The 24,627-nt window shown below is 39.6% G+C and overlaps 1 protein-coding gene across 5 annotated transcripts; it reads left to right on the top strand.

The window, feature by feature from the left end:
* Positions 1-1,119: 1,119 nt before the first annotated feature.
* LOC147323048 (cilia- and flagella-associated protein 337) lies at positions 1,120-24,566 on the top strand. Of its 5 annotated transcripts, XM_086303151.1 has the most exons (19): positions 1,121-1,222; positions 2,136-2,373; positions 2,561-2,707; positions 5,810-5,932; positions 6,011-6,182; positions 6,266-6,312; positions 6,399-6,551; positions 6,698-6,886; positions 7,833-8,024; positions 8,143-8,610; positions 8,716-8,877; positions 11,491-11,675; positions 12,201-12,340; positions 13,045-13,193; positions 13,271-13,485; positions 16,771-16,901; positions 17,451-17,503; positions 17,634-17,764; positions 20,490-20,628. In XM_086303151.1, the coding sequence occupies exons 1-18, from the start codon at positions 1,152-1,154 to the stop codon at positions 17,721-17,723; spliced, it is 2,925 nt and encodes a 974-aa protein (XP_086159277.1). In that variant the 5' UTR covers positions 1,121-1,151; the 3' UTR covers positions 17,724-17,764; positions 20,490-20,628. The 5 variants fall into 5 exon arrangements, with proteins under 5 accessions (XP_086159276.1, XP_086159277.1, XP_086159278.1 ...); XM_086303150.1 differs by lacking the exon at positions 20,490-20,628 and having other exon boundaries at positions 1,120-1,222; positions 17,634-18,139; XM_086303152.1 differs by lacking the exon at positions 20,490-20,628 and having other exon boundaries at positions 1,124-1,222; positions 8,716-8,865; positions 17,634-18,139.
* The last annotated feature ends 61 nt before the right edge of the window (positions 24,567-24,627 follow it).

Genomic DNA, 24,627 nt, shown 5'->3' with positions numbered 1-24,627 from the left:
CCGTCTTTTCCCTCACATACCCCGGAACCCTGGACCCCCCTCCCCTCCCTCCAGCACTTTGTAAATAGCATCACCTGGTGTCGTTGTGTGAATAAAATCTGTAAATCCTGTAAGGAGTCCCGGTCTGCGCCTGAGTCCGTTAACTGAAACCTGACAATATTTGTGTTTTTGAGGTCTAAATTGCTATGGGGGTACTTAATAATATAATTATTAACATATGTGTTATCATTTCCACTTGTCCCTTTTTATTTTTACTTTTTACGTGCATTATAAAACACTCAGTGGGTCAGTTTGAGCTTATTCATTATTATTGACTTCTTGACTGTTATTGACTCTTTTATCAGATGGATAAAAGAAGGTTGCTTTAAATGACATTGCAAGCCTAAAAGGAGATCAAGTTCAAGGACTTGCTCAGCAGACTGTGAAACACTGGGACTTGAGTATATTCATTAAACATAGTAAGACAGCACTTTTGATAGCTCATTATAAGGAAGAAAACTGCTGCTGGTTGCCTGGCAATGATTAAACTACATCAGTTGAAGAACGGTAAGAATAGCTGAAAATATGCCACCATATCATGACTTTTCGCTTTTACCCTCTCTTAATTTTGAATATAGATGTTCCTGATTTAATATCTAGGATTTCTGGACAGTCCTACTTATGGTAGAAACTATATCCCATATACATAGATTCTTGATAAAGCTCAGAAAGCTCAGCCTTTTCTTGGTGGTGAATAACTTTGCTTCTTTAAATGATTAACCCACAGAGGTCTGTGGGGTTTGTGGCTCTGTTGCCCCAAATAGACTTTGGAAATTCTCAGGTCTCCTTGGCAGTCTCTTCAGAGATGTGTTGACTATCTTTTGTCGGTGTGGTCAAACATTTGCGACCGATAGCTTCTGTGGATGTGGACATTCCTTCCCTGTCTGAAGACAACAGGCTTTGTTTGAGGACTGCATGAAAAGCGAGAGGAGTGGACAGAAACAACGGCTGTGCATGGTTAGGCTCAAGGCACAGCCAGGATCGCGGAGTCGACTCAACTCATTTATACAGAAGTCTTGGCTTCTCTCTTCATTTCTTTTTTCATGCTCACCATAAAAGAAGAGTTTAAGGAGGAGTTCAGACTGTGATAAAGGTAGAATCGGGCTATCACTATGGATACTTTTAGAAACAAAAAAAATTTGTGGACACTTTATGAGAAAGAGGTGCCACACAGCAGGTTTTGGTAAGTTTTTTTCCCCTTGTTTGGTCTTGGCAAACATAAAATATTATTTTTAATTAGGGATTGCTTTATGTAGAAAATCTGTTTTATAAACTTTGCACATTGATATAGATTTTTGTCACCTCTGGATAGTAGTGCCTGCTAACACATTCTTATATCTGATTCTGTCCTATATTTTCTAATAAGCTAAAAAAAAAAAAAAAAAAACCATTTTAACTTTCATTATTTGTACTTCATTCCATTTTTCCACCTTAAACAATTCATGAAAAGTCAATAGAAGCTGAACACTGGTATCAAACGTTCAAATAACTTCTTAAATTCACACATTTCTCCATTCATTTCTCTTCCATCCACTCCACACAGTTTAAACTCAGAGACAACAGCTTCTTTATTACTTAATTATTTTATTGTTCCATTTGCTGATTGTAAGTAATGTGTATGATGTAAAGGACCACTCATGCATGCCCCAATGGACCAGGAAAATACCTCACAATGGTAAGACATGTGACTTATTGTTAGTTTCCCTTAGCAACAGGCCCACACCGGAGGTGCTGGTGGCAGGGAGCGCTTTTCTTAAAAACACATCCCCCTAACTTTACATATTCTTTCATTACTTATTCCCTTTATTTGAAAAAAAAAAGTGTGTTATATCAAAACTACCACATGGGAGTGCTGCACTCATTCTGCAGTGAGCTTTTTACTAGCTGTCAGTGATGTAATGGCTTCAATAAAGAATCAGAAATAAAAAATAAAATAGGGGTTAGACACTGAACTTAACAGTTCTTTAATGCTTAAGAAATGATCATGTTTTTATGCTCAGTTAAGCTGGGGTGCTGCCTTATTGGCAATGTCCTCCACATTTTATTCTACTTCTGCTCTTTCGTTTCACTGATCATTGATGTGCTGCTTTCTGCAGTGATCCGGCCTACGGTGTCAGTCCTGCAGAGAAACTGAGCCCAGAGCACCTACAGCTTCTGAGAAATGCTTTTACCTGTTCAAAGGCTGGACTTGAGACACAGGAACACAAGCTGAAGGGAAGCAATAGAGGTACAAGTGAAGAACGTGGATTGACGTTTGAGGAGTTTTGGGATGTTCTGAAGTCTGTCATCGGCCCAAATATTGAGGACACGTGGTGCAAGAGATTCTTTTATGAGGTAAAAAGTAATAAAGTTTTTTTATAAGTCTTGACAAAACTGGATGCGGGTTATATTGTAATCCACGATTTAAAAAAAAGTTTATAAAACAGCATCCTGTCAGTCTATTACTGGTTTGAAGTGACTGTCCTATTAAAAGACAACAGTGGTGTATTGCTGACTTGACTCTTACATTCTTCATGTCTAGGTAGATATCAGCTGCACTGGACAAATAAAATGGCAGCAGCTGTGTTCCTACTTGCTTTTGGAGTACACTGAGCGACAGCGGGCCTCCAATCCCACAGCTGCTCTGCTGGAGGCCCAGCCTCAGATTAGACACTGCTCTCATAACAAGGTAACTCTGGTGCATCGTGGTCAGATGGTCTGATTTTTAGACAGTTTTTTTTTAATTACTTACCAGAATTAGGCAACTACCTAGTCAAAATTAACATTTAGAGAATTCAAGTTTCAAAAACCTCCCAAAAGCTGAGTGCAGCAGAAAAAAAAACTGTCTCAAAGCAAAATTGCTATCCAAATACTAAAATGAACAACATTATAATATGACTTAAACAAACTTGGGGAAAAGAAACTCAAATGGATTAGAGTATTTTGTATCTCTAAAGGAGAAACAGTTATAGAGAGTAAATGGTCAGTGACTCCAAGTTAGTATTTGGAAAAGGACATAAAACTTAAAACAATATGTAATCACTTTTTAAGAGTTTAATGGTATATTACAAAATGGAACATTTATATTTTACTACCCAGTAAAAAGAAATACAGAGGAAATGGAATTAACCATTAATAAATGATTTGTACAGTATAAATATATTAAAATCAATGACAACTTACAAGCACTCAATAAAAGTCTCTTTTGAAAACATTTTTCAATTAATTAGAAGTAAGATTTTTTTAAAAGATTTATTTTTGAAAATGTAATTTAAAAGCGGCATACACATATACATTAATAGATATGATACCAAATATACTACTATTATTAATATAGGCTACTTTTTCTAATGTTAATGCTATATTTATTTCCTAAACGTTTGATGCTTTCTAATAGGTTGTTTATACTTTCATGTAAATAAAGTAGAAAATGTATCAAAATATTTTGGCATGCTGTGTATTTGTAGGAGATGAATATACAAGCTTCTTTACAAGAAAATCCAATACAGCAAGTCACTTTTACTTACTTTAAGCTAGTTTAACTAGTTTAGGCAAAATTTATTTGATGAATTAAATTACTACTTTCAATATAAAGATTATCACGCATATAAATAAAAAAAATCAACACTGCAGCACTACAAAGCCTTTGTCTATTTAAAGCTTGTTGGGGTTTTTTGTTTTGTTTTTTTAAAAAAGGTTTTATGTCCCTTGACAACTGTGTAAACTTTTTCTTCATTTCAGCTAAGCTAACAGTCTCTAGTAAAAATAACAATGGCACAAAGATAAAGTTAGCAACTATAGAGTTAGCAACTGTAGAGTTAGCAACGAAAAAAGACAGAGCCATTGTTCATGGAAGATGACCAACAAAGGTAAGAGAATATAATAATGTTGGACTGTATTAATTTATTACCTGACTTCAGAGAAAAGTATTAGGTGGTCATATTTTTTATAGGTTATTTAGCTTGTTAGCCTAGCTTAAAGAGTTCTTCTGTGGCCAAAAATTGTGTCTTAGGGCTCTCTTTGGCTACGTTCACACTGCAGGCGAAAGTACATCAAATCTGACTTTTTTGACCCTATGCGACCCATATCCGATCATGGTATGACAGTGTGAAAAGCACAAATCCGATATTTTTAAAAGTGATCTGGGTCACTTTCGTATGTGGTACTGAATCTGATACATATCTGATGTTTTAGAAAGCCACTGCTGTTTGAACGGTCATGTCGCATTAAATCCGTCTTTTACGTCACCGACACAAGACAGATGTCTTGTTATTATCAGCGCCGGAGAAGACATTGCAAACGTAGATGTTAGTGAAACTGTTGGGAAGACAACGTTGGAGAAACGTGAACATTTTATTTGTACTGTATAATCTGCAGATTCTGACAGAAATCTGCAGCTATCCTGTGAAGCACCGCTCCTCTCTAAAACCGCAATAAGGATAATTATTAGGCCATTTGTAAATAACAAAATAACTTTATAACTTAAAGCAAAATTGGGAAAAGTAAAGTCTGAAACAAGTCTTTATATTAAGGGCCATCAGTCAAACAATATTGTTTGGTCTGGGTCTAAACAGAGCACGTTGTGTGTGACGCCTTCTTTTGCGCATGCGGGCCGCTTTGTGGGTGTTAGGTGACGGCTGTGTGCAAACAGGAATAGGACCCAAGATGCAGACTCCGGAGACAAACTTAAACCAAAACAGCTTTAATGCTGAACGCAAACATAACATAACTGGGAAAAACTGAAAATAAACTAACACCGGTGGACTGGCAAAACACACAGCAAAATAAACGGTAGATCGCGACACAGAGAAACACAGGGCTTAAATACACAGCGGGAGCAATCAGGGAATGAGTAACAGGAGGGAAACAGAGACCTTCAAAGTAAAACAGGAAACACATAACACAGACTCACATGCAGGCACTACAGAGGGAACAGAGACGTGGGACCAGGGCAGACACAAACACTGACTGGATGTGGGGATACAGCAGACAGGGAAGACAGCAACTATGGAACACAGACAGAAAACCAGAACACTAAAACTCTAACCAACCCCACCCAGAGAACCTAAACTAAGAATGATCCTAAAACCCATAAAGCAAAGCTAGAATATAATGAAATAACAAAATCAAAGAACCAAAAACACAAAACACTGGGTCAACGACCCAGGGACCCTAACAGTGGGTTCACACTAGAGCGCGTTTGCTGTCACATTTTATTTGTAGTGTGAACAAGCAGACAAAAAAATCGGATTTGATCAAAAAATGGGAATTGAGCTTTAAGACCTGCAGTGTGAATGTAGCCTTTGAGACATTTTGACTGGTTACAGTAGTGAAACACATGATTTGTGATGACTTTCTTGCCTCAGCCATAATGGTTACAGGCTAACCGTGCTGCACTAAATGGCTAAAGAAGCTAAACAGACCTTGGAACTCATTATTTTAATTATTTTCACCTGGCCTGTGAAGATATTCTCATATATTATTATAGTATCATTCGCTACTTTTGGATTTCACCCTGCAGGAGTTAAGCAGGGCAGTTTGCCAAACCTTTTTAATAACTCTAGGGTTCATCAGGGTCTGTTAAATCTAACCAATGTAAGTATAAAAGAGTGCACTCAGCTGCTCCTATAAATTATAATGAATAAAGTGTTCCATTACTATAATAGATGAAAGATGAAGCATCTTAATTTTTCTGCCCTGAGTTATATGTTATTTTCGACAACCATTACTTTTTTCCTCCTGTAACCTTTCTCTAATTGATTACACTTGTCTCATACTTATTGCTCTGCAGCGGGAGCCAACAGTTCGTGTGGTTGCTCTTTCCCATCCTCCTCCCCTCCGCTATATTAGCGTCAGTAAGGGGGGTCAGATCACCGCCTGGAACAGCAGCCTACACACCCTCAAAACTTTAGGGGTGAGTGACATCATGTTGCTACTTTAATATCCACGTGGAATTACAGCACACTCACTCACGTTTTTCTATTTAAACCAGCTTGCTGGAGACCCAACAGAGGAAGTGGCAAACACAAGGAGATTCAGGGGTTGGACCACCGATGCGGTGTACATGGGCAACGTCCACAAGATTGCCATAGCAACTGACTGCAGGGACTTGCGCTTTGTTACTATTTCTTCAAACTGTTTGTTGGAGGAAATTCACTTATATGGTACTTTTATTCCTAACAAAAACCAACTAAACCACGTGAAGCCCGGAAATATTGTTAACTCTTTGTCCTATAATTGCTCCCAGGGTTTCGCAGTGTGCCGACTTGTCTGTGTTACTGGTATGATGTGCAGGTAGGACAACTGTTTGTGTGAGATGTTACTGTTTTAGCTGGATGTCTCCATTTGGAAAGCACTAAATGCATCACTTCAATCTAAAGGGTTTTCACTCCAAGAGTCTAGAACAGCCTCCTCTGCTGCTACTGGGGGATGAAAAAGGAGGAGTCCACCTGATGTGGTTCCTAAACTCATCCAAGGGACTTTTTAAGAAACCATCAAAGAGAGACAAAGGTCCACAAAGGATCTTTTTCCAAGTAGGTTTTCCCTCCTCTATTTACTGAATTCTGTTACAGAAGCATGGAAGCAAGAAGCTTTGAAGTGTTGCTGCTTACACTACAACTTTTCCTTAAACATCATTTGGACTCACTGTTTTTTCTTGTTTCACCCTCGTTCCTCACAGGATCTTGGTGAACACAGCGACATGGTGTCCTATCAACACATCCCCAGCATCCACCAGGAACCAATTACCAGAGTAATGTTTGAACCCAGTGCCAATGTCATCATGACATCGTCAGAAAGTAACACCACATCTGTGGTCTTTATGAATGTGTCATTGAAGCAGGAGCCTTACATTTGGAAATTTAACCAGGTAATTAACAAGGTAACAAGGTCAGTTTGATTGATAATACACTCATTGGCCACTTCAAAAATACATTTTTCCAGCACCAGGTTGGACCACTTTTGTGAGCATTATTTATTTATAATATTTCATAATTATTGTAGTACTGAACATGTAATATGTCATCTGCAGTGAAAACAGTTGCTATAGCTTTCATTTTAATGTGGCCTCTACATGCTAGAGTGAGCCAAGCCAGGGTCAACTCCGTTGATGTCAGGAGATAAGCTCATTAACATTACCTGTTTTATTTTGAATACATTTATTTTACCTGAAGAAATTAAATCAAATGTGTTCTTATCCTCCCCTTTGCCTTCTACATTTTAGTTGAATTGTTTTATTTATAAGATCTGGTAACATCACTGACTTCAAATCAACTTCTCATGTTGTGGCTTTTAGACTTTGTTGTGATTTTCATAGTTATCCACTTCTGATCTGGATCAATGTCAGTCAGACCTGTGTGTCACAGCACTGGGGACTGGGTGACACAGACCTACGAGGGCAGGTTGACATGTGAAAATAAACTCTGTTTAAGAGAGAAAGAGTTTTATATAGTATTAAATGTCCTAGTGTGACAGTGTTACAGTGTAGTAAATGCTGTTATAACTGGCCAGTTTTATCTAGAAGAGCAAACACAGCAGTATGCAGAAACAGACAGTGTCACCGGCTGCTGTGAAAGGAGTAAAACTGGGTGGTGATGCTTCCTGTCACTCACAATGGGTTTGTTTGTTTTTTGTTTGTTTTTTTGAAACCCAAGGTTTACTCTCCAAATAACTGTCTGAACATTGTAAAACAAAAATCTCAGTCATGTATCTTTGAAAGGAAAGAAGCATTTACCACCACTTCATTTATATTTTCCCCTGCATAAAACACCATCTTCTGTATACTATACGATATTAATGCTTTTGCCTCATGTCAGGGAGCCAAGTGTTTCGACTACAACGCGTCCCTACAGTTGATGGTTACAGGAGGCTCTGACCGAAAAGTCAGACTGTGGTCACAATATGTGACTTCAAGTCCTGTGGCTACACTGCCGGGTCACCACACCACGGTACTAGATGTTGCAATTTACCAACATGTCGGGCAGATCTTCAGCTACTCTAGAGATGCTGTGAGTGAATTAGGATTTACCATAAATGCATACATAATTGTATATTTTATGTGAATATATGCTAGTAGAGCTTGTTTATGTTCGAATTAATGATGATGCATTTGTCTTCTTTTGCCAGGAACTGAGAGTTTGGGACATTTCTACCCATCAGTGTTTGAAAGTTCTCCGTCTGCAGTTTCCCTGTCTGCAACCAGGTCGCATCCCAGAACATGGAAATTTCCCCTTCCTGTTGCTTAGCCCTCCTCTTCCTGATGAGATGCAACCTCATTTAGTGGTGGCCTGCAAAGATTACCTGGCAGTGCTCAATCTGTCAGAAAAGAGAAGAGGAGGAGGTGGTTGGTTGACTGATGAGGAATTCAGGACAGAATTTAAACAGGGTCCATACCTCTCCTGCGCCTTGTACAACCCCACCCTGAGGCAGGTGGTGACTGGACATGCTGACTCATCAGTCTTTCTGTGGGATGTAGAGACAGGAAGGAGGCGGCTTTACATTTTAAATGCTCATGGAGAAGAGGTGCTCTCCTCTATGGCACTGGACTCCTCTCACAGAAGACTAATCACGGGAGCTCGTAATGGCACTATTAAGGTTCAATACATCTTATTACTTATTATTATATAGAGAAAGAAATTTGGCTGTAATGCATCAATGTGTAAAATACTTAAATCAGAGTGTTGGCCACTCCCCAAGCAGGTGTGGAATCTACTAAATGGCCTAAACTTACACAAGCTGGAGCCCGTCACCAACTCTGAAGTCACTGGGTTGACCTGCCTCCATGACAACCATTTACTGGCTGTGGGGTGGAACCAGTGCATCACTCAGTACAGCATTGCAGGAGACAAGGTAAAATCAAGGGTGCGTTAAAGTTATAATCCACACATAAATACAGTTTTAAGGGTTACTGAACACCAGGCTGGAAAACAATGTTTTTCTTCCCGCTCTAGTTTTGCAGAGAAGAAAGAAAACGTATTTTCAGGGAGGATTATAGTTTATCTTTCCATCCTAAAATATCCTAAAATTAAGATTGACTTGGTACTCTGGGTTTTACTATCCTTTTCGGCTCTGTCTTTTATCTAAAAAAAAGCTCCATGGATGCCATTTATACAGTCAACACCCATCCATCCATCCATCCATCCATTTTCTTTACTGTTTCAGGGTCAAAGAGCCTATCTCAGGTGTCATAGGATGAGAGAGGCCAGGTACACCTTGGACAGGTCACCAATCAATCACAAGGCAAACGGCAAAGAGAGACAAGCATTCACAAATGCACCTAAAATTATTATATTCAACGTAACTTATATGTAACGTGTATATTCAACACAGCAAGAAACCAGCTGGCCTGTGGTTTTGACAGGGATAACTGTAAGTTTTCCAAAAGCAGTAATGTCTAATCGTCACAGGAACACGCTGAATTTGTAGGCAAACAGCAGAATGTGAGCTACTGGAACTTTTCTGTTGTGGCTTGCAGTATTGACCAATCAGGTTTGATCAGGCATTGGTTAGGTGCAGATAAACAGTCCTGTAAAGAACAACAAGCACTGAGAGTTTGAAAGAAGAAGGCAGAATGTCCTATATCTTATGCTGCTTGTATGAATATATAGAAACATAGGTAAGGTGTGGTAGATGAAGCACGTAAGACAAACGTCACCCTCATCACCAAAATTCAACTGTACCGCGCACTAGTATTGCCCATTCTTCTCTATGGATCCGAGACCTGGGTCATCCTCAAGCATGACCTCAACAAGCTTGAGGTCTTCCACGTGCGCTGTTTGCATCAGATTATCCGGGTGTCCCCCCGTGACCGTCTCAGCAACAGCACAATGCGTAGTCAATGTCACCATCAGCCCTAGATGGAAGAGCTGATCCAGAAGCGACGACTGCAATGGTTTGGCCACACACTAGGGAATCAAGCATGACGCTCCCAAGAAGACTTGGATCAAGCAAACTGAAGACGATCTTCAACAATGACGTCTAATCCTCAAGCAAGAAAAGGTCAAGGCCAGATCGCAAGTCTTGGAAGTGCATCGCTGACAAAGATGAGAACCCTGCGGCACCCACAGCGACGTATTGGCTTGGTGGACGACCTTCCCTGCCGACCGCCAGCTAGGGACAAAAGAAAAATAGTTGAAGCACGTGAGGGCTTTTCAAGCTCTCAAAACTACTGTGATCTGGATGACTGAGAACCTCCATAGGCAGCAAAAGACACGCTAAAATGTGTTCTCAGAACTATTTTGCTGTAACTTGATAATGATTAACTTTTATATTTGCTTTTTAAATTTACCTGCATTTGTAACACTGACCTTCATCTCCACACTCTTAGTCATCTGACAGTAGCTGCTGGTTCTCAGATTGGAAAGGCAGTGAAAAAAATTCATTAGCTGTGGGTCAAGAAAGAACAACATAACAAAGTATTAAATGCATTACATAAACTTTTGATTGACAGGGGATTCTGGGTAATGCAGTCCACCCAAGAAGCTCAGATATATTAAGATGCTATAAAATTAGTCTCACAGAGTTTTAGCCTTGACATATTTTTTTTTCTTGCTACAAGTTCTTTCCCAGATGTTTAAAGCAGCGTGATGAGTCCTACACAAACAGCTGTCACCATAGTGACTAATCTAGTACAGACTCAGAAAACATTTAAGTGTTTTTTTTAAGAATGCCAACAACAACTTGGCCTTAAGAAGACTGTGGTCCAAATTAGGCTCAGAAAATATTTCCTCCAATAGTAACACTAACTTGTCCCATCATATTCAGTATAATAATTCAGAAGTCTTGTGTTTTCCTGTCAGTAGTGAAGAAAGTCTCTAAAGTCTTTTCAGCGCATAAATACAAACCCACATCCACCTACAGCTATGCATGCTGCTGCACAGGTCTCAGTGTATAAATATATAACAGTCTGCATTTGCACATTATTCTCAAGCTTCAAATTCTTGTGTTACATTTTACCTTTCAACCTTCAGCTGCCATCTGCTCTGTGGCTGGAGTCATCTGTTAAAGCGAACAGTAGTAGCACTGAGTATTTATGCTTCTGCAGCAGATTCTTAATGCTGCTTTTTTCCTTTCCTCTGCCCAGTTACATAATGTTTCTCACTGTAAAGTCCCTCGCTTAAGCAGAACTTAGCTTGTCTGTTTCGTTATATATTTTTTTCATTTCCAAAACCTAGAGGGGCAATCACAAATCAGTAAATTGCACTTATATATATGCATACGTTATATACGCCCCTGGTAAGTTCAAATTCTTCACACAGCCATAATTTGTTTAAAAAAGTCTACTGCAACATGGTACACTTTTTTATGAGCAACCTGGGGAAGTAAGTAGAGCTTCTACAGAAGAGACAGGTTATTTCACCTCATTTATAAACTGTGTTTATAAATGAGGTATATAGGTATATAGTTATCATCATTTCAACCAAAATGCTTGTGCACTAAGCTGTGCTTTATTTTTCTTTTACTCGTGCACTGAAGGACTTGAAGGTGAGAGCAGACATGTCCTGGAAGTCCAGCGGTGTCCACAAATCAGACATCTTGGCTGTGTGTCAGTGCTCCGCTCTGAGCGTTGTTGCTACAGCCAGTTATGATGGAGAGGTAGTGATCTGGAGCATGGAGACACAAGGACCGATGCTCCACCTGCAGAGAGGGACGCAGGCACGGTAAGGAGATGCAGCTCCGAGTGCTGTCTTGCAGTCAGTGAGGGTTTACTATTAAACTTGATGTGTATGACTTGCAGGTTTTGACACAAAACAAATCAGCATGGATCAGTTTACTAATGATTTATCTACTAATTTACATCGTGTTTCTTGTATCCCAGATCAAATTTTGTTGCTGGCGTGGTAAAAAATTATTTATCTTTGGCTCTCTGCAGTCTTTATTGACGATAACACACAATAAAAGCTTAGATTAACAAATGTTTAAATAACATGCAGATTATTATTGAAATATCAAATAGATGTAAAATGTCAGAACTCAAAAAAGGTATTCCTTTTATCATCATGCATGAATGATAAAGGTATAAAAGAATAAGTAATTAAAGTAACGAAGACATAATCAAACTAATTTCTCATAAATTTTCCTGACAGTTAATTAAATGATGAATAAATGAAGTCAAGTATCTTGCATCCTTAGCTGATAGTGACATATTCATGATTGTGGTTTTCTTTCTGCTTGTGTGCGTCCAGGTCAGCTCTCCCCGTGGATAGCATCTTGTTCCTTCAGCATCGAGCTGGCAGGAAACAATTAAGAAACAAGGGTGTCCTAGTGTCATCCCAGGGTGGTTGGCTGTGCTTTTGGAGCATCACTGATGACAATCACAGTTATGGTGAGTGGGATGCACAAGAAAAAGCTTAAAGAAGAGATTGATGTGAGGTCCTTTAAAAAAAAAAAGATGCTGCAGTAGAAAACATTAATCTAAGATAAAAACTCTTAATCATCCGTCACTTCTAATTCTCCTCCTCCCATAAGAAGGATTTACAAACAGCCCTTGCAAGCAGTGACAGTTAGGCTGAACTGTCGACTTGGCTGCCAGCCGGTACCATTCCTGGCAGCCCACAACTATGTCTCTTTCCAGATCCCATCTGTGTTTAGTGGTGTGGGATTCATGCACTGTAACCACTGCATATGGGTACAGGCTTGCATGAGTGCATTTGAGTGAACTGTATGTCTGTATAGATTTATATATGTATCTATGTGTCTGTGCATGCTTCCAGCAGAGAGGGGGATTTGAAATCATGACATAAGAGGAATGCAGGTGACAACTAAAATCTGTTGAAGAGTTTGCAGTTTGTCTCAGAAGTACTTTTGTTATTGAAGTGAAGAAAGAATTCTTGAAAATGGTACAAAAGCAGAATATAAATAGATTTGCTTGCATGCACTTTTGAGTGAACCAGCAGACTTTTTAACTGCCTATAAAGATATATCCAAGCCTATTGTTACAAGAAAATTTCTTTTAGATTGTACTTAGTACTTTATGCTTGGATGAGTTTATGAGCACAAGTCTATTTTTTCTGTGTTTTTTCCCTCCAGGTCATTTCTACGCTCCAGAGCAGCCAGGTGAGCGTGTGCTTAGCCTGAACTCAGATCAGTCTAAAAACACCTTTCTGGTCTCAGGTGACACAACAGGCTCACTTCAGATTTGGGACATTTCTTCCTTTGCAGTGGACATCCAACCTGAGGTGTGCTGGGAATAAGATTGCACCTGGTGCACTGCACCTCATATCCCCATATACTTGACATATTTTTCTTCATACAGGCAACTTGTGAACAACCTCCACTGCTGCTGCAATCTTGGAGGGCTCACAAAAGGGCTTTGATATGTGTGGAAGTCCTTGAAGTGTTTGACAGACTGTTTGTCCTGACAGCATCAGTTGATGGTTCTGCTGGACTATGGACAGAGGACGGCAATCATGTGGGGTTTTTTGGGCAAGAGGTGACGTGGAATATCGCTGACCCAGGAACTTATCATAGGTAGGTAAACTGGCTTGTGTCTTCATTAATTATTAAAAAAAAACACATAAAGAATTACAGAGAGCATTTTTGGATGATGGTTCTGGATCTGCTATTTGAGTTATTTTGGCTTGCATCCTCTGCAATCTACCTTGCAACCCACCTCCTCCATTTCATGCTGTTCATGCTGTATCCAACTTAATCAATGTCAGGTCTACCGTGCATTCCCATGCCCCTGCTCATTTCTGCATCTTTCCATGCTTGTGCATGGTATGGTGGAAGGTCCCAGCAGAGGGCCGTACATCCAGATATAAACAGCTGTAGATGGAAATAACATTTTTATTGTGACTAGTGGTCTTGACAGAAATGTGTTTAATACACACAGGGTAAGAGGTCAGTAGAGAGAAAATAAAATTGAGCCAAAACGTCACTCCTTGTTCATTAGAGGCAATAAATGCTAAAAGTGATTGCACACATAATAATTTGAAGCACAATTTTTATTATACATGCCAAGTTTCAAGATGAGGCTTGCAAACATGGCAGTCTTTTGAGATTAGATCATTCAAGAGTATCAACAACTAGAAGAGTGGCAAATTAAAGCTGCCAGTATCAAACAGAAGACAAGTCCAATAAGTGATAATATCAACAGTGCAGGGTTTGTACCAAATCTAATATAAGTATGAAATGTAAGAAATGTACGTCATGATTGAACATGTTCTCCAAAATAAACTTCCCTCACTGTTCCACAAACATTTGAGTCTTTAATAAAAACTTCATTTTGGTTAAAGGTCGTAAACTCTGGCTTGGCTCACATCTTTGCTCTCTGTATTTCTGTCACATGCTGGGTAACATGGACCATGAAGGAGAGAGCTGTCAGGAATAATTTAATTTCAGGGGATGGAAAAAGCACAGTTAAAGTTAAAGACAGAGTCAGCACATGCTTAGAAATATAAATAAATGTCTGCATAAACCTCACGAGGAGCAAAATCATGACAACAGTATTGTTTAACTTATGGAGAGTGTACATTTAATGTCTGTGTGAGGAAGAGAGTGACAGAGCCAAAGTGTAAATAGAGTGCTGCAGGGATGATGTTTTTTTCATTAGTCATTGTTTCATATAAAAAAGGAGACTTTTTTGTAGGTTTTTAAATTTAGAATAAGCTTTATGTGAAGTTTGTGACATTTACAACAAGATCATCTTTATGAATTATCACCAATATTAGGCTATAAATAAGCACATCTGGAGATAAAAAATCTTGGATGCAGTAAAACTTGCAGTTGCTCCAATAGTAGAAACAAACAAGCTCACAGCCTTTTTTCCCACCTTCATAAGATCCAAGGGGTGGGGGTGGGGGGGTTAGGAGTGAGGCCACTTTTAGTGATAAGTAGTGACCACCGACAATATAAAACCTGGATGTAACTTCCAGGTCTGTCTGAAGACCAACTATTAGATGTGGTTGCAAAAAACAGAATCAATGGGAAAATGGACTATTTTGGACAATTTTCTAGAAAGGTTCAGTCACTAATTTTGGGTCACATTGAATAAAAAAACAAAACAAAACCAAAAAAACTTGCTTTGTAAACACAGTACTAGCTTCTTGCCTGTCAATCGTTGTGATTGACAAGCGAGAAAATGGTACTGTGTTTACAAAGCATGCACAGACACATATACCAGGGCCAATGAGCGTGGAGTTCCACAGTTACACCCGCCCTTTCTAATCACATGTAGAAAACCAACACGGTGACAGAGGAAATGCTCATTATAGCAGTAATTACTAATAATTATTTGCGTATGTGCATTGTGAAATTTTTGTAGCAGCTTGCTACTATAACATTAAGTAATAACTTACCATGAGGCCATCTTTTATATATAGTCAATGACTGTGATGATGTTTAATAGGCCTAATAACATCCATAACCTCATTTAGCCACTTCTTTTTTTTTCTTTTTTTTCTTTTTTAGCAAACTACAGGTTTGGGAAGTGTAAAAGATTTAAAATTGTGTTTGTTTTGTTTTTATAGATTTTATATTATAGAACAAAATTGGAAAATCTCCTACATTTTTATTAAAGACAGACCTTATTTCAGACAGAGAAATTAATAATAATAATAATAATAAAACCCCATTAACTTTGATACAACAGAACTTGAAGTGGAAAATAATAACTCAGTTCTGAGTTTTAGCACTCATTCAAGCAGCTTCTTGTCAGTTATACTCTTTATATGGATGGCACTTCACCACTCTCTGCTGCTGCCACTTTGGCTTCAAATTCTGTGGGTGGTTTAATCAGCAACCCACAGAGCACTAGACAACACGCAAGTGTCCTTTAGCATACTCTGGTTGTAAGGGCAGGTTCACAAAGCAGCTTACATGTTTGCTTACCAGGTTTTAACCCAGCAGTATGACCAGGATTTTTCCATTATTCCAGCCCAGCAAGCTCAACGAGGAAGTAATGTAACACACCATACCTCATTCAACCACAGTGCAGGTCATACTATGCATATAGCTGCACAGACTGAGACCTAGGAAACAGTTTTCTTCCATTCGAGTCATCCTAGCTGACTAAACCTTTATAGCCCTAATTAATAGAGTTGGATTTTTAAAATGTAGTTCCCACCTCAGCAATGATTATAAACATGTACAGAAGTGACAACTACTGACATAAGGCACCATCCTTTGAACAACCGAATTCAAAACAACTCTTTAGGGCATTTTTACTGTGCAGCCATAAATCAAACACTGGCTCCCTAAATTGTCACTCAGTTATTGTAACTTTGAGAATTCATCTTTTATATCTGACACAGCAAGTGTAAACATCGTAACTTCACAATATAGCAGTTTTTCATGTATGTAACTGCGTCACAGATGGTACCAATTAACTTTTAAAGTATCTTTAGCCTCATTTTACCACTAATGTCAACTGCTTATCACAATAAAAATGCTCTGCCGGCACTTATTAGCTTGTAAAGTTGTGAAGTTGAAATCTTGCATATGTTGAAGTCATTATGTCAGTTTTAACTCATCCACTAAAGCAGCGCACGCACAAACGCACACACAGACACACACACACACAGAAGGAGCACACAGAGTACTCAAATGCTTCACCACAGAGATCGAGAGCAGTAACAGCTCTGGTTTGAATCAAATCTAACAACAAACATCCTCACAGATATCGGCCTCTGTGACAAATCTTCATCCAATAGGATCACTGACCCATGTCTTGTCTATCAGGAGCTTGACGTGCATGAAATTGGCAAACCCATATCTCAAGTAAACACTGGTATTGTTTTGCTCTGACACTCTCAGGAATACACGGAACAATCTGAGAGAAGAGAGGAGGACTGAAGATGAAAATATGGAAGGCAGTGACGTCCAAAATCAAGTACCTGACCCTACTAGCCGTGATCAGACTTCACAGGAAGAATGGTGTTCTGAAGGTAAACACACACACACATACAATCAAGGCCGTTTCCAGTAACATTTGGCTACCCCTTCCAGTAATTAGCCATTTCATCAGATAACCTTCTGCACACATATGTGAGTTTGCACAGCTGCTGCTGACAATGTTCATAAAAAGGGGTTAAACAGTGCAGGTCAGGATGACCTTCTAAGCTAATCTAACCTGATACTCAGATTCTATCATGTCCAATTTCTGCACATTATGAAGAGAAGAGTCAGAGCATTCTTCACATTCTCCTCCTGCAAAGTTTGGAGCTCGGCTCTGGAACATTTGGGCAATGTTCTCCTTTAGACACACAGGCCAGAATGTTTTTTCTTTAAAAAAAAACCACAAATACTCAAGGTTGGTGTGTGAGGGTGTGTATCTGCGAGACGTTTCCTACACTTTCCTCTCACAGTCTGCCATTGCTCAGGACTTGCCAAAATAAGCGATTAGCTGTGCTTTTTCTGCACACACACCCAGGCAGACATACACATGTATGCTTTTACCCACTTTTCTTTGTCTTTTGTCATCCATCCTCTTTCAGCTTCATCCACCCAAGCAGGAGTGAATGACCACGAGCAACCTCAGCAACCTATGGTAACCTGGGAGGACAACATCAGCTGCTGCTGAGTGCATTTGTCATATTTAGCTCTATTGTTTAGCTACCCCTCCCTCATGCAAACACAGTTTTTCATCCTCCATCTGTACCTGTCTATGCGTGTCTCAGTATTCATGTGAGGACCTCTGCCAGACAGCAGCTTTGTGTTACGAGAGGAGAGGACTCTTTGAGGACATCGACCACAGCAATCGCTGCTGATTGGCTGTTTCTTGTCTCTTCAGACTCAGGTGGTCCTGCTGGTGAGATTTGTGCTGATTACTTGATCTTATCCCCTCTCTTCTGCTCCTGCTAGCTTCATGAATACCTTATTTTATGTTCTGTTGGTGTCTTGTGTCTGCAGTAAGAAATAACTCATCTTTTTCATCCTTTTTCTATCCACTCTGTCCCAGACAAATGCCAAAAATTCTGCAAATCGAACTTACAAGAATAGTTCCACATTTTTGGAAATTCATTGTTGCCAAATGTTCCATGAGAAGATTAATATTGTCCATTGCTATTCTAAAAATATTAAGCTACAGCAACCAAATAGCTGAACTTTTCATAAAAGCTGTGTGAATTTGGAAGCTCTCTCCAAAGGTAACAAAATGTGCTCAATGAACCAATAATGCTCACTACTTAACACATCAGCTTGGTGATCTGTACCTTGGTTGGGGAATTACTAGAAAACTGCTGGTGTTTTGTTTGAGGGTTTGTTTGTTTTTTTCCAGTCTTTATGGTAAAAATAGTTTGGTATACTAGACTAGAATGAGGACAAATGATGCCCTGTCCAACCATGTCAAAGTCTGTAGTTCTTCAAAGCAGCCAAACCTCATGGTGTGGTGAAAGGCAGCAGTCATAAACAAGAAAGAATACGTGATATAGTTTAAATGCTGGAAATTTTTAAACACTCTCACCTGGAAAACATTCATAGTACTGCATTTGTTTTTGTTTTTAAATGGGACGATGTTCAAAATACAGATATAAAATATGTTCAAACCCTGGGTTCCTATATTTTACAATTATTTGACCATTCACTAATCACTAATCACGCCTGGCTGTTGCTTCTTGTTGTCATGGCAATATGACCACCACCCTCGCCCATGTCACGTGTGGCTTGCTTTTTGGAAAATGAGAATATACACTCATAGGGCATTTTATTAAATACACCTTGCTAGTACTGGGTTGGACCCGTTTTGCCTTCAGAACTGCTGTAATTCAACAGGGTGCTGGAAACATTCCTCTGAGATTTTTGTCCATATCAACATGACAGCATCATGAAGGTGCTGCAGATTTCTTAGCTAAATATCTTTGATGTAAAACTCCTGTTCCACCACATCCTAAAGGTGCTCTGTTGGACTGGATCTGGTAAGTGTGGAAGCCATTTAAGTACAGGGAACTGACTGTCACATTCAAGAAACCAGTTTGAGATGATGTGAACTGACATGACATGTTATCCTGCTGGAAACAGCCTGGAGAAGATGGCTACTCTGTGATCATAAAGAGATGACCGTGTTCAGCAACAATATGGAGGATATTGGACCAAGAGGGGCCAAAAATTTGCCAGGAAAATATTGATACGAGGCAGGATGAAGTTCTGACCCCACCATCTGAATGTCACAGCAGAAATCAAGACTCATCAGAGTCTCAGCTTCCTCTTCTGTGGTAACATCAGTGATATTTGGTGTAGTCTTCTGCTGCTGTAGCTCATTATGTCGTGTATTCAGGGACGCTCTTCTTACCTTGGTTGTAACAAGTGTTTTTTTGAGTTACTGTTGCTGTCCTATCAGCTTGAAGAAGTCTGGCTATTGTCCTCTGATCCTGCATCAACAGGACATCAAGTGTCGCTAAATGGATATTTTCTCTTTCTTGAAGCATCCTCTGTAAACCTGAGAGATGGTTGTGTTGGAAACTCCCAGTAGATCAGTAGTTTCTGAAACACTCAGAGCAGCCTGTCTGGCACACACAACCATGCCACGTTTATATTCACTTAAATCACCTTTCCTCTCCAGTCTGATGCTCGGTTTGAATTTCAGTATGTTGTCTTGACCATGTCTACATGCGTAAATGCAAAAAGTTGCTGTCATGTGATGACTAGATATTTGTATTAATTTATATTACAGCAGGTGAACAGACAAGGCTTCCAGATCTGAAAAGTAAGGCCAAAGTGGAAGTGGCATAAACGTGCATTTGTTGTCCAGCAGGGGGCGACTCCTCTTCTTTCTAATTGTCTTGAAGTTTATGAAAAAATGCACCCACTGTTCATGTTTCTCTAATTATGTTGTGCTTTCATTTGCTAGTTTCAAGTTGCATTGAACACGATGTGTAAATTATGGTTCCATGTAGAGCAAAACAGACAATAAAATGGGGTATATTATAGATCACAGCTACTGTAGCTTTGTAGTCTAGGTTTCTGGACAACACAGATATACTGGTCAGCATTGGTCAGCACATGCAGCTATAAAAGACTCGATCAATTTTGCAGGAATGCGACAGCTCGGTTTCACCTCCTTTTTAACCGAAGTCAGTCTAAAGTTTTCCAAAAGAGCTTGATTGATGGGAAAGTAAAATGGGACGGAAACAGAAGCAAGAAATGAGTTCTGCTACTCTGTTTAGGATGCATCTGGTGAGAAATTTGTCTTTTCTGATTTTCTTGCTTTTCTCCCTCTGTTGATCTTCTTCATCCTCTCTCGCCCTCTTCTTCTTCTGCCAGCCCTGTCCCTTTCATAAAACTACCACATTGTGCATTTGTGGCCTAGACATGGAGGATGTTTTTTCCTGTAGCTGCCAGTTCAGTTCATGTGGACTGACCACTGAGAGGTCAAGAAGAAGGAGCCCTGCACTGATTAATCTATTTGTGATCTGAATTAAGAATGCTGAAAAATGTCTTCCCGATATCGATCTGTGAAGTCTTATATTTGTGTTTTCTGATATTGAAAAGTCTGGTTTTGATTTTTTCTTCTTTTCTTTCACTCATTCCTTCTCCAGGAGGCTTTATTGAAGATTTGCCCACAATCGGCTGTGTGTTTTATCAAAATTTGACTGGCAGCTCAAAGCTCAGCGTGCAGCGTCTGAAAGAAAAAAGTGAGTCAGATGTAGAAAGAGATTCAAACGTGAACATTGTTCCTTTGTGTTCCTTTTATGAAGTTATTTTGAAACAGCAAATTGAATATGTCCTTTTGAATATGCGATGAACTCACTGTGCTGGAAGGATTTTCAGTGTCACTGCACTGTCTCTTCTGCATTTCATATGCTGTATTATTTTTTTTGCCCTTTGTCCCTCGCTTTCAGCTTTCGTCTTATTCCACTTTAATGTTTGCAAACTAATGTCTGTTGTTTGGCCCATTTATTCATAATATACTTCTTTTATATGCAAAAAGAAAAAAATACACATTGGGAAATATCAACACTGTGATGGTGGTGTGCTAGCCTAGCATTGTAGAGTGTAAATTATGTAAATGGATTGCCTGGCTCTGTGCAACAGTATTGAAATTTGCCTAATCAGCACCTCTAAAAGCTCACAATGTGTAACAATGAGAAATAACTTTATGGAGGTTGGGGTGGGATTGTTCTCTGTGCTATTCTTGTTTTTGTTTTTTGAGTGGGTGCAACTTAGAGTCGTCCTCCCAGGAAATGACTATACTCTATTTCCATTTGTGTTTGTATCTATTTCCCATTTTCCTAGCAAAATATAAAGAAATTATGCGCTTTTGTACAGTATAGTGGGATGCTTAGCATTTTGTTACCTTTGGAAAAAGCTGAGCTGTTTCGCTGTAATTCCCCACTTTATGCTAAGCTATAGCAAAAAGAATGATATATAACTATGGAAGGACAGAGAGCTGAAGTAGTTTTAAATGAAGTCTAGCTGTCTGACTTGTTGCAGCTCTTTGCAGATAATTTGAAGCTTCCTGATATGATACTTCTAGGTCATCCAAACAGTCATCTAGACAGGAAAACATCAGAGCCATCGCATCGCTTTATCTCAACAAAAGCCACCCTGTACTTATCATCACAGTTTGGCTAAATTGCAGAAATTGGTGACACAAGACTCAATGTCCTATTTTCATGTGTTTTCTTCATACATTCGATTTTGAAACATCTTTGCACGCACTTTTCCTGTTATTGAAGAACTGGGTTAGTTTAAGTACCGGTATGGATGTTCAAGCGGGGGTGGAGGCATGCTCAGAGCTTCTTCCCTAGTGTGCTTCCCGGGGATAAATGCGAACAGACACAGCTTGGACAAACAGGGCAAGTCATCCGCAGAGCATTTTGCCCCCTCCAGCATCTTCAAGTCAACAGTGCATGAGTGAACTCCACCAAATGTGTTGTCAGAAATATCTCCAGCCTGCTCATGAACACGGATGGTTTGATTTTAAGTCATTACAACTTAACGTTCCTGTCTTTTTTATGCGTTGGCATAAAAGCATAAATATGGCTTGAATTTCGTTTTGTTGCCTTGAAAGCTTCCAATAAGACTGTTGCCTTAAAAGTTAAGTACAACCAGGAGAAACTTAAATAGATGATTTATTCAGTTATGAAAAATGTGACCTCTCCTTGTACTCTTTACGCAAATACGTAATGTAAAAATACAATACTGTGCAAAAGTCTTGAGCCACTCTCATTTGTTTAGGAGGTGTTGCTTTTAGCAATAGTTCTCCAAATGTTCTGAAAGTCTTTTGAAGGTTTTATTTGGACATTGACTGCTTTTTCACTCATTTTCAGTTGAGTCCTAGTACCTGACCATCTTCAGAGTAACATAAAAAAAACTTTTTTTTTCCTGACTCTGTAAAAATTGTCAAAGATAAAAAGAGTTTGATCAGTATAAAATAATATTATTACACCAACAAGATGATTTAAAGCATGGTGTGAAGTGTGTTCTTAAAAAATTTGAGGAGACTGGAGAAATGGAGGGCAAAAGAAGTAGTGGCAGAAAACACAAATGTTGAGTTTTCAGGGCAGTTTCTGTGGTATGAATACAAATAAACCCAGAATCATTTGTCTTATGGAGTCCATGCTTTCCTGGGTCAGGGCTGTTCTGGCAGCACAAGTTCATGTTTCTTGTAATTCTGCATACTACATACTGCATACATCTACTACAGATTAACAGTATCTGAAAGTCATGTTCTTAAAAAATAGAAAAACAAATCCAGCAAATGCCTGACACAGGCCCTGAGAGATGCATCTGGTCCTTCAGCTGATCCATCTACTGTTCATTGAAGACTCAGCAGAAATGGTCTCAGTGGAAGGGTGGCTGTCAAGAAGCCATTTTTAAGGAAGGAAAACGGGGAGAAAAGGCTGAGGGATGCCAAATTACACAAGAACAGAGTGTCTGCAGCCATCTCTAAGACACGACGGAGGCTCTGTTGTGGTTTGGGGCTCTATCTCAGGCAGTGGTGGAGATGTTAAAATTGATGGAATTATAGAATCGGAAAAGTACCATCAGATTTTGATCCACCATGCAATACCATTTGACTGGCAATGGCTTCGTTTTTCAGCATGACAATGATGCCAAGCACATCACCAGTGAAGAAAAGAAAAGAAACATGACATAAAATACAAGAACGCTTGCCTGAGAGACTTTAGGCTGTGTTGAAGAATAAATGTAGTCATGCCAAATCTTGGCTTTCAATGTTAGAATTGTACAAACTATATTTTTCCCTTAGATATTGTATTCCCATGCAAGTTTGTGTTGCACCTATTTCTCATTTTCCTTGCAAAACATAAAGGAATGAGTGGTTCTAGAAATGGTGGCACAAAACTTTTGCATAGTATTGTGTCTGCTTTTAGACAACAGCATCCCCTTTTCTTTGACTCGTAAAAAAGACCAAAAAAAAAAGGAAACTGTGGTTGTAGTGGCAAAGCTCATCTACAGTCTGGCTAATTGGCAGGTTAAAGCTTCCTGTCACTGATTTCCAACATCAGCAACAGCTTCTCTCGCCCTGCTTTCTCTTCTGAGAGGGTAAAACACCCTGGAGAGCTGCTCCCAGACATCAACACATCACTTTGCCAGAATTCCACACACACACAAACACATACAGCCAAGCAGACGACAGATGTTCCAAAATACCACAACAGTGCCGATGCAGGCTGGGAAAAGCCCTGTGAGGTTTACATTGCTTCACTATAAAGCTGCCTAGGGCTTTTACGGTTGACGTGAGCGACAAGCAGACTTTGTGAGTCAGGAATCAGGAAGACAAAGAATAAGGAAAAGTGTCCTAACACAGTGAGGTATTTGATTTCTTTTCATTTCCTCATTTCAAGTTGTGCAACAACTTCTTTTTTCCCTCCTGCGCTGCCTTTTATGAACGTTTGTATCAGTGTGGTTCAGGGCAAGAGAGGTGAAGGAGTCGTGTGTGGGAACTACAGCAGGAAGGAAAGCGCAGCTGGGAGTTTTTGCCTGGAGCGAGACAGACTGGAGGTCTGTAGCATAAAAGGAGGCAAAAATAGAGGCAACATAAAGAAGAAAAGGAGAGAGAAAGAAACGAGCAAGGAGCGCAGACGATGAAGAGAAGATGAGAGGACGTAATGAGCTTTGACAAGAAGTGAAAGTGGACTTCATGAGGAGGAGTAGGGTGGAGACAAGAAGATAAGATAGGGAAGGGAAACTTTCCTCCACACCCCTCTTGGGGGAAAAAAAGAAAAAGAAAGGATGGCAAGGCAAATAGCACAGTCACGCCACCTTAACTCATTTCTACACCTGTGCATTTTAAACATGTAGATTTAAATCTTCCTGTCAGAAATCACGCAGGAAGGCGGCCAGCTTAAACACACGATAATGAAAACCGGACCTGGACCTGCACACAAGCGCTGGCACTGCCTTAGACCCGCCACGCCAGCTGGACGGGGTTTTATTCAAATCTGTTGTAATAAGCAGAAGTGCGTTGTGTTGCTTCCGAGGACTTTGCTCTCCAACAGTGTGTGAGAGTTGTGCTTTCTGCACCCCCATCTGCACTCGCCACTCTCTCCCTCTGCTAACCTGTAATTTGATGTTTGTGTACATACCTGCACATGCACACCCACACGCTCTACTCTCTCTCTCTCTCTCTCTCTCTCTCTCTCGCTCTTGCTTATATGTACACTTGCACACGCTCTCTCTCGCTCTTCCTCTGAGCAGCAGGTCCCTGGA

Source organism: Aulonocara sp. 'chitande type north' Nkhata Bay, linkage group LG8 (assembly GCF_057382095.1).
Source record: "Aulonocara sp. 'chitande type north' Nkhata Bay isolate Kocher_YH1m ecotype deep benthic linkage group LG8, A_spYH_male_GT1.1, whole genome shotgun sequence".
Lineage (NCBI taxonomy): Eukaryota > Metazoa > Chordata > Actinopteri > Cichliformes > Cichlidae > Aulonocara > Aulonocara sp. 'chitande type north' Nkhata Bay.
Note: the sequence above shows the minus strand (reverse complement) of the source record. Positions and strands in the feature narration are given on the sequence as shown.

What these genes read in the sequence shown, in the direction of transcription:
- LOC147323048 (XM_086303151.1), top strand. Translation starts at nt 1,152, where the DNA reads ATGGATACTTTTAGAAACAAAAAAAATTTGTGGACACTTTATGAGAAA. An exon ending in GTGCCACACAGCAGGTTTTG is followed by an intron (nt 1,223 to 2,135) that starts GTAAGTTTTTTT and finishes TGCTTTCTGCAG; the next exon opens with TGATCCGGCCTACGGTGTCA. An exon ending in AGCAACCTCAGCAACCTATG is followed by an intron (nt 17,504 to 17,633) that starts GTAACCTGGGAG and finishes TGCGTGTCTCAG; the next exon opens with TATTCATGTGAGGACCTCTG.